Consider the following 9,055-nt stretch of genomic DNA (forward strand, 5'->3'; position numbering starts at 1 on the left):
AGCTGCGATGCAAACTCCCACACACAATCACACCGGATAATTATCCGTCAAGTTCCTTGGGAGCTGTCGTCGACTGTGAGTCCATTATCGTCGTATGTTTTGTTGGGCAAGTGAAAAACGCCATCTTGGCCTTCACCCTCATACGTTTTATAGTTTAACGTGAAACTGAATGTTCGAGAAAGAGTCGTTCTTCGTAAAAATACCAGCGTGAATGTGACAAGAGCAAGCAAGTGTCTGCAAGTTCTATTTGCATACCATACTTGGCTCATGTGCGCGCGAGCTGCTCTCGGTATGTCCTTAAGCAAACAGGAAAGCACCATCGATATCGGCTACACGACCGGCACAAAGAGCCCTAATTCAGTTTATACCAATAGGGATATGTAACACTAAAATATTATCACAATGTAATAAAGGATTTTTGATAGATTATCAAAAATCCTTTCGGAATATATATCCTTCCTATACTATTCAACGCATATATTCATTTCAACAATATATTTTTGTATGCAGTAAAATCGAACACCATGCAATCCCCCGACGGAAAAGCCATCTTATTCCGAAATTTCCGCCACACAGCTCATGATGCATTCGGCGGCGTCGAAGCGCGGGTCGAGCCTCATGGACAAGGATGGAGGCGACAAGTGGATGTATGCGCTGATCTTTCCCAACAACGACAAAGCGAGTGTGCAGTACATCGTGCGCAAGCTGGAAGAAGCGGCGCTTCAAGTGAAGCTATTCTACTCGACGTCGCAAACGGACGGAACGCCGACGTTGATCATTTGCAAGATCCGTGCGAATTTGAAAGCACTTCGTGCGGAGGCCGCTCGCATCAACTTGCCCATGCTCATGGACCCGCAAAAGCTTGAGGCCGTCGCGAAGCGTGGCCTTCCCGAACATGACCTTGGTAGGATTTCTTTGCGAATTTCATGTGCTTCACGTGGAATGCATGGGTAGCCCCATTCGAAATCGGCGATAGCAAGACTCTCCAAGGTGATGTGTTCCACCCATATGAGAACATTCACATGAAGTACGACCTCGCCGACGACGTTCAAGATCTGTATCAGCGCACGCCTCTTGGCGGGCAGTTCTCGTCCACTCAACGCATGATGCTCATTGACAGCATCATTGTGAACGTCGCGCACGTGAACGTCGACAAGCTCAAAGCTGAAGGAGTCGTGCTCGACTGTTTTCCTTTGCACGAAGAAGATGAATTGGTTGAGCTCAAGCTCCGTTGGGTCGCGTGGAACTATCCGCCGTGGCGCCAACCGATCACCCACATCAAAAACTACTTTGGGTCGAAAGTTGCCATGTACTTTGCGTACTTGGGCTACTACACAACGTGGTTGTTTGGTGCGGGCCTGGTGGGTCTCGTTGTGTTTCTGGCCGAGCTGCTCTTCCAGAAGAATCTCATCGCCGACATCCCGGTCAACCAACTCCAGTTGAACGCAACTACCGTTGCCAAAGTCGGTCAAGTCGTGCAAGTTTACACCATTCCAGCGTTCGGAACGTTTATGGTCGTCTGGGCCACGTTGTTCCTGGAAGGGTGGAAGCGCAAGTCGGCGCGCCTTGCGCTCGAATGGGGTACAGCCAACGTCGTCGAGGAGGAGCAGCCGCGACCACAATTCCACGGCGAGATTGCCAAGTCGCCCATCACGTCGTCCCAGATCAAGTTTTTCGACCCCATGGAACGTCTCAAACGACGCGTTGTCTCTTGGCTCGTCCTCGCTGGCCTCCTCGGCGTTGTCATATTTCTCACGGCCTTGATTTTCATGCTGCGCTACTACGTCGTGTCCAAGAACCCGACCTTGATGGTCGTGGCCATCCACGGAAGAGAATACCCGTATGGGTCGTACGTGGCGGCCGTCGTCAACTTGGCCCAGATCTTCATCATGTACAAGATTTACGACGGCATCAGTCTCAAGATGAACGACTACGAAAACCACTCGACCGAGTCGGCGTACGAAGCCAACTACATCTTGAAAGCCATCATTTTCCACTTCGTCAACTCGTATGCAGCACTCATCTACGTCGCGAGCTTGAAAAACCCGATCGAAGGGCACTGCCTCAACGGCGACTGCTTTAGCGAACTGCGTTGGGCGCTTATCATCATCTACGGGTCGCAGATTGTGATTGGCAACATCAAGGAGGTGCTCATCCCGCGATTCTTTGCCCTCCTCGCGCGTCGACAGCACAAGGCCGCAAGCAAGGATGAACTCGGGTCGGTCGAGCTCCAATTTTTCAAGAGCCACTACGGGTGGAAAGGCACGTTTGACGACTTTTTGGAAATGGTCCTGCAGTTTGGGTACTCTTCGTTTTTTGTCGTGTCGTTTCCGCTGACGCCGCTGCTGTCGTTCCTCAACAACATGCTCGAGATTCGCATCGACGGGTACCGCCTCACGGAAGATTGCCGCCGCCCGCGTCCGCACCACGCTGCCAACATTGGCTTGTGGAGCACGGTCTTGGAGCAATTTGTCACCATCGCTATCATCACGAACGCGTATGTGATCTTTTACACGCGCAACTACGCGGCCGACGTGATTGAGTACCTCAACTGGACTGAAGTCAACCACGACTACGTCGACCTTGCTCTGTTTGTTGCGTTTGTCACGGTCGTCCTGCTCTTCCGTGGCATCCTGTCTCTGAGCATCCCGGACGTGCCAGAGGATGTCGCCAAGCAGCTGGCCCGTCAAGCCTTCCTCGCCTCCAAGATTCTCGATCACAAGAAAGACGACGACGACGAAGCGCTCAAAGTGGCCAACGCAAAGGATGCCGCCACCTTGAAGATCCTTGACGCTGACGACGACGAACAACGTGTGGAGATTGTGCTCTGAGGGTAAGAAAATGCATCCACTGTACGTGTGTTGAATCGAGCGTGTACCCCACTTCATCTCCATGGCAAACAAATCCCCACTGCACGCACAGTCTGCATCCAGGGTGCTTTATGGTGCACTGGATGGAGAGCGCGAAAGCCAGCACTCGTTGGTTGACACGATCTGCGCACGGACTCGAGAACACTGTACCTGACAACCTTTGCGCGAGATCCACACGTTGGGGACGCATCGTAGGAGATGTCGCCGCACCACTGCCATGGCGATCACCGACCTCCACGAGACTGGTTGGAGATTGTGTCGTTATCTGCTATCCATGGTAAACCCCCACACTTCGACATTCGTGCACGAAAAGGCTTCGCCTGGCACGAGCGGGTTGGACGCGAACGTGTCGCACTTGCCGGTTGTGCCATGGACCAGGTCGGCGTCCTGCCAGCAGCCACCACGTGACAACAAAATATTCACCAGAGGGGAAGCGTACGAGGAAGAAACCGAACGCGTTGCCGCCACCCATCACGAGCGAGTCCTCGGTGCACAATTGAAAATAGTTGTTTTTGCGGCTCCACGCAAACCGGTCGAGTTTTCCCAGCGGCGTGAATCGAAAGATAAAACTTTCGCCGTTCCCGTGATAGTTGCCCGACACCTGCCACACGTCGGATGCAAATCCGCCAAAGACAATGCCGCGGTCTTCCTTGAGCAAGATCAGCGTTGGGCTCTACAACCATTGACGCCATCAACATGGCCATCCACCGCACAAAACCTGGCCTTTGCACAGCGTCAAGAGCGACAGGAGCGAGCTGCCATGCACGTCGTTGCTGCCCCATCACCACCGTGTTTAGACAAAACCACGACGATTCCAATTCACCTGAACAAGAGCTTCCACTGGCATAGCTGGCAAGTGATCGGAAGCACTTGGTCCAGCTCGGCGACGAACGCGTCGGATAGAATGGCCGACTTGCCCAGGAGCTTGGTCTCCATCGTGATCGTCTCTTTGGCGCTAGACATCCGCGCCATATCATGACAATGTTTGACGCGACCAGCGATCGTACGTTTGCTCGGCAGTCGCTTTCGTTGCAGCTTGCTGTCGATACAACATCCAGTCGTCGACGAGATCCTCCACCGACGATGGCGACCGCTGCACGAGCCACGTCATTTGAGCCTCGGTTTCCTCCAGGATTCGACCAAACTCGGGCCGCGGACTCATGGTCCAGTTGTAGTCGAACACCCGCACGGACAGTGCAAACAGCTTGTGAAAGAACGACGGGTCGGCAAATATCTCCCAGAAAGGCTCCATCGAGAGCAACGTAAAGTCGAGGGACGGCTGGTCCGGCGTCGGTGCGAGCTTCAACACGTTGAGCAGCACGAGCACGAGCGCCGCGAACGCCTCGCCCATGTTGTACTCGTTCACGCGCTCTGCCAGAAGCTAGACACGATCGCCATCAAGACGACTAAGTAGGCTGCGCGGCTAGCACCTGGCATCCCGTTGGATCCGTACGCAAGAAAAAAGCCACGCATTGCAGGAGCAACTGCCCGCCAACGTTGAAATTCGCCAACGCCGTCCCTTCGCGAAAGCCAAAGCGCTGCCACAATGCTGCGTCCTCGACGAGCCAGTCGTTGCACGCATCCACGTGCGACTTGCAGCCGTCGGTGGTCGATCCCATCGAGGGTTGGTCTAGTTGCAGCGCTTCCTGCTCAAGTTGTCGTTGGTGCGCCGCGAGGGTGGTCCAGATGGACATCATGTCGGCGTCGTCGGTGCGGACCGGTTGTTTGAGCATCGCCGGAAACATCTCGAGAAAGGCTTGTTTGGCTTGAAATTCCTGCGCCAAAGTCCCCATCAATTCTTCCACGAGCCGTGCGCGTTCGACGCGATCGCACCTCTTTCGCCTTGACAATCTGGTCGCGCACTGGTTGAAACACCACCGTGTGATGCAGGAGAAGGAGCTCCACAACATGGGCTCCGATGGCGGCCATTCGGACCTCCTGCGCCTGCATTTGCGACTTATTTTCCCTCGTTTCGCGCTTCCGCACGATGGCTGGCGCAAGGGCGATCGAGAGCGCCACCACATTCAGGCCGTTCTCGTCTGCGTGCGCAAGAATCTCTGCGAGCGCGCCAAACACCTGCAGGAGCGCACATTGGTTGCTTGAATGATCGAGCCACGGTATGGCAGTATGACGAGCATTACCACTTCCATCGTCACTTTGTACTCGACCGGCAAGTCGGCAACCAAGCACGTGAGATTCCGAACGCCGTCCGCCTCGTTCGCCATCCGGCTGGATGCAATAAAGGCGTCGTACCGGTCGGACGTGATCAACGGCTCCGGGATGTGGCGCAAAAACTCCAACACGACGGCGCTCGCCACATGCGCGTCCACGTGCGCCGGAAACTTTCCATTTGCCTCGATGTAGTCCTTCACAGGCGACACGTACACCTACAACTCACAAAGCATCACACGCGGCGTCAACGCAACTCCCACAACGTCCATCTCTGTCATGTAGTCCATGCATGTCGACTCGTCGGCAGCCCAAGGCCGCCGTCCTTACCTGCGACACCGTCGTGCGAAACAGGCGGGGCGTGCCCGCGTGTACCTTCAAGTAGTCCAAGCACTCGACGAGGAAGTTTGGCACTGCCAAGTACGGATGGATGAAAGCATGGCGTGTGTGATACGGGTTCTTCACGAGAAATGACAGCTCGACATTGAACACGTGCTGCCATGGCTTGATGCCCTGCAAAGATACCACGTAATGCAGCATGGCCATACGATCCTCGCACCTTCTTGCGGTCCGAGAGGGCGCGGGCGCGCATCGACATGAACTCGTCAGCTGTGCAGACCATACACACACGTCCATTCAGCCGCGCTCTGCGTCAGGCGCCGTACCTTGCGCCGCCACGTCGTCTACCAACGCTTCAACCTTCTCAATCAACACATCGACGCGCGACTCGGTGGAAGTCGCCGGCGTGGCCGTCAGCGCGGAAGGACCCGACATGCTAGACAGATTCGGGAGGCTCGTGCGACGCCGAGAGAATTCGCGGTCCGTCACGTGCAGCTTGAACGTGAGCTCTTTGACATATGAGAGCAACTGGAGCATGATGGTTGTGGCTTCTTGGCACCGCAAGAGCGCTGTATCTTCGTACGTGGCGCAAAGAAACTGTTCGTTTGATGGGAGCAGTGCCAACTACATTCACTGTACGTCAGAGACGTCACACGATGGGAATGTGGTGAAGGTACAGCGAGGGTGGCGTCCACGAGCGACTGGTTGAGCGCCTGACGAATCCAGCAGCGAATTCGACCCGCATCAGTCGATGATTCCTTCGCTGCTTCGTCGATAACTTGGCCGATCATGGGAATACTTGCCGACGGATCGGACGAGGTCAAAGTGGACTTGATAAAGTGGAGAAGGAGCCATGTCGACGTCGGGGAAGTGGTGGCACCTTCACGGAGGCCATGTTGCAGACAGCTTTGGATAGACCACAATAGGTCATGCATGCCAATGTCCTCTTCTTCAAGTGGCCGCTTGCCTTGGAACTCGAGCTTGTTTTTCTCTTCATACCAGTTGCACACCTCCATGACAGCTTTCTTCAGTTGGGCCTAGAACTCGATCCATGCAGCAACGCGCGCGCAATCCCATCAAGTACCAGTATGTCGTATCGCTTCTTCGCATGCTCATCGTCAGGCCCTGCAGACGGCACGAGCCACGCCGCGAGTCGGTTGAACATTCGATCTAGTGCAGGATCTTCTCGATATGACGTGTATTTAAAATATCAACAAAGCATTCATTTTTCATATGAGTGGGAGGATTTTTATAAAATGATGCAAAACCGAACGCCGCCAGAGGTCGCCGCCGATGGCGAGCGCGAGGAGCACGCGGCGACGGCAGTCGCTTGAGATTATGGTAGGGTAAGAGGATAGGTCGAAAGCGAGTGCTTGTGTGTTGATCGTGTGAGAGGTCCGTCATCTGCATGAACGGCTCTGAACTCCGACAGTTTGCCGATCGGCGGCCGCAATCAACGGACTGCTGGAAGTTGTATGCTTAAGTCGCACGTTGTGAAGGCGATCGCAACCAATTCCAATCGTCTTCTGTCGAGTTCGTCCAGAGCACATCGACCTGCCTGTGGAGAGAGTTCCTGCCGCCCTTGTTGCTCGCATGGTTCGAGGGATAGCCGTCGAAAATTGGCCGGCACAATGCAGGTCAACCACTTCTTACACGTAGTTCCAATGAATCCGAGGGCACGATCAGAATGGAGTTGTTCTAGCACGAATCTTTGTTGAAGAGCGGGTGGTTCGACCTACCGACCTTGACCCCGGTCTGCGTATCGTTGTACGGAACTACGTTCTTGCGCATTTCGGCGGCGGCGCTGTGCTTTGCGGTCGGCGCTGCATTTCGGTGATGGATCTTCGATGTCCACTCGTCAATGTGTTTTCGATCGACCTCGCTGAAAGTCAGGCGGCGAGCGGTACACAGCGCCATCACCATTTCGACAGATGTCTTCGCCCATGCAACGCCATGTCGCGCCATCAATGACCGCAGACACGGCAGCAGCGCTCGATCCAACGCCGCCACATCGGCCAAATTGTCCATACTCACGGCTTCATCCCGCCGGTCCGTAATGTGGCCAGCAACTTGTTTCGCAGCCTTGGCAAACATGAACGAGTCGTCGGTAAACAAGTCGTTGTGCACGACAGCATTCAAGACCCAGTTGTCGATCACATCGCTATCGACATCGTCACTCGCCCGGAGCAAGGTTTCTCGATGCCTAGAGTAAGATAGTTCAGACGAGAGTCGGCAATGACATTCCGTACTTGTGGACGACGCGAAAGAGCGCAGAGTATACCACTCGGTAACTTGCGTGATGAATGCGTTCGGGTTTGGCGCTCATCACCTCTTGAAGACACTCTAGAAGCAACGACAGTGTACGTTTGTCGGTCGGGGAGGCTGAACATGTCTCTTCAAGCAGAACGCCGAACAGAGTCGCAGCTTTCGCAAACTTCTTGTCCACGAGCTGACAATGGGCAATCGAGTCACAAGATCGACTTGTGACTCATGGGACTTACCATGTATCGTTTCAGCTTGTCGATCGTTTCGCGCGGGTCCAGCACTGTGCTCGCTCGCTTGTCCTCCACTTCGTCTTTACCTTGCGCCACGTTGTCGTCCTCGCGGAACGAGACATGGCAGGTGCTGTTCCTTGCTGCCTTCTTCACCAACGGAGCATCAACTACCTCCCCAGCGCGTTTCCTCGATGCTTTAGTCCACGCAGAAGGGGAAGCAGCTCGCGGGAGGTCGGCGTACGGGTCGTCGTTGCTCATGAGTTCAAATATCAAAATCGGTGTGCGCAAAATAATCAAGAAATTCCCGACTTTTGTAAGAACGAACGAGTTTTCAAATCGCATATGATGATGATGATTTATACATCAACCCGATATTTCTAACGACCGACCGATCGAAATCCGAGGAATTCGACCATGGTACTGGAATATTAATATTGTAGACGCACAATATAATTCTAAGTGAATATATAATAGCAGTATACTTTGGCCTTATATTATCCGCGTCCAAGTATATGATATGATACAGCGTACTGTCGTCAACAACATTATTACTGTAGTTTACTATAATCCGGATTGCATTTATGGTCCTATCATGATCAACTGAGATGCAGAAGTTGTCAAAGAAAGTTTGCCTTTTGGCTGAGCGTTTGGTGCCCGCTGGCATTCGCTGTGACCCCGCTTTAACCATATCAATCAAATTCTCGCAACGTCTTGAATATCGCTCCCGAGCGATATTGCTTTCATCGTATAGCACCAAGAAGAGACAATGTGTTGCTTTTGCAGCTGGAAACATTCCAATGAAAGTTGCCAGTGAAGCAAACATATGTTCTCACTGGCAAATTGTTGCAAACAAGTTTCCAATGACGCCCACATCACAGGAAACAAGTTTTCACACTCACCACCCATTCTTCTATCGATGTCAGAGCAGCACGACGAAAGACCAGGCGGCAAGAAGAAACCGGCCTACCGATTCACTCTACAACAGGACATTGATCTCGTTAAGGAGGTCATCTCTGTTGCTCCCCATGATGCACCGTACGGTCAAATGAGCGCTCGATGGTCTTAAGTAGGCCACAACATGCAGTCCATCCATGGTAGCAGTCTCAGTGCAAGTGGTTGCCGTAAGCGTTGTGACGATCTGCTCTCGGCCTTTCACAAGGCCAATATGGCATCGCTGCGAGC

General features: G+C 53.5%; 3 protein-coding genes across 9 annotated transcripts; 1 reads left to right on the forward strand and 2 right to left on the reverse strand.

Moving 5' to 3' along the window:
- The first annotated feature begins 565 nt into the window (after positions 1-565).
- Positions 566-3,009, forward strand: H310_11688 (hypothetical protein). Its single transcript, XM_008878438.1, has 2 exons — positions 566-904; positions 955-3,009. Exons 1-2 carry the CDS (start codon positions 580-582, stop codon positions 2,829-2,831), a joined length of 2,202 nt encoding a protein of 733 aa, XP_008876660.1. The 5' UTR covers positions 566-579; the 3' UTR covers positions 2,832-3,009.
- A 19-nt stretch (positions 3,010-3,028) lies between these two features.
- Positions 3,029-6,567, reverse strand: H310_11689 (hypothetical protein). Of its 6 annotated transcripts, XM_008878442.1 has the most exons (13): positions 6,463-6,567; positions 6,056-6,415; positions 5,705-6,002; positions 5,599-5,648; positions 5,370-5,552; positions 5,012-5,257; positions 4,704-4,946; positions 4,301-4,645; positions 3,878-4,251; positions 3,694-3,825; positions 3,589-3,643; positions 3,310-3,543; positions 3,029-3,257 (listed from the first exon to the last, which is right to left on the reverse strand). In XM_008878442.1, exons 1-13 carry the CDS (start codon positions 6,541-6,543, stop codon positions 3,132-3,134), a joined length of 2,727 nt encoding a protein of 908 aa, XP_008876664.1. In that variant the 5' UTR covers positions 6,544-6,567; the 3' UTR covers positions 3,029-3,131. The 6 variants fall into 6 exon arrangements, with proteins under 6 accessions (XP_008876664.1, XP_008876661.1, XP_008876663.1 ...); XM_008878439.1 differs by having other exon boundaries at positions 3,310-3,643; XM_008878441.1 differs by having other exon boundaries at positions 3,589-3,825.
- Positions 6,568-6,601: 34 nt separating this feature from the next.
- H310_11690 lies at positions 6,602-8,140 on the reverse strand. 2 transcript variants are annotated; one of them, XM_008878446.1, is made up of 4 exons: positions 7,880-8,140; positions 7,628-7,827; positions 7,122-7,581; positions 6,602-7,076 (listed from the first exon to the last, which is right to left on the reverse strand). In XM_008878446.1, the coding sequence occupies exons 1-4, from the start codon at positions 8,129-8,131 to the stop codon at positions 7,017-7,019; spliced, it is 972 nt and encodes a 323-aa protein (XP_008876668.1). In that variant the 5' UTR covers positions 8,132-8,140; the 3' UTR covers positions 6,602-7,016. The 2 variants fall into 2 exon arrangements, with proteins under 2 accessions (XP_008876668.1, XP_008876667.1); XM_008878445.1 differs by having other exon boundaries at positions 6,602-7,581.
- Positions 8,141-9,055: the final 915 nt, after the last annotated feature.

This window comes from Aphanomyces invadans, assembly GCF_000520115.1.
Source record: "Aphanomyces invadans strain NJM9701 unplaced genomic scaffold supercont1.33, whole genome shotgun sequence".
NCBI lineage: Eukaryota > Oomycota > Saprolegniomycetes > Saprolegniales > Verrucalvaceae > Aphanomyces > Aphanomyces invadans.

Coding starts and splice junctions, on each gene's coding strand:
- H310_11688 (XM_008878438.1), top strand. CDS start 580: ATGATGCATTCGGCGGCGTCGAAGCGCGGGTCGAGCCTCATGGACAAG. Junction 905..954: donor CCTTCCCGAACATGACCTTG/GTAGGATTTCTT, acceptor ATGCATGGGTAG/CCCCATTCGAAATCGGCGAT.
- H310_11689 (XM_008878442.1), bottom strand. CDS start 6,543: ATGTTCAACCGACTCGCGGCGTGGCTCGTGCCGTCTGCAGGGCCTGAC. Junction 5,649..5,704: donor AGACGACGTGGCGGCGCAAG/GTACGGCGCCTG, acceptor TGGTCTGCACAG/CTGACGAGTTCATGTCGATG. Junction 4,252..4,300: donor CGGATCCAACGGGATGCCAG/GTGCTAGCCGCG, acceptor GATCGTGTCTAG/CTTCTGGCAGAGCGCGTGAA.
- H310_11690 (XM_008878446.1), bottom strand. CDS start 8,131: ATGAGCAACGACGACCCGTACGCCGACCTCCCGCGAGCTGCTTCCCCT. Junction 7,582..7,627: donor CTCTTTCGCGTCGTCCACAA/GTACGGAATGTC, acceptor ATCTTACTCTAG/GCATCGAGAAACCTTGCTCC. Junction 7,077..7,121: donor ATACGCAGACCGGGGTCAAG/GTCGGTAGGTCG, acceptor GATTCGTGCTAG/AACAACTCCATTCTGATCGT.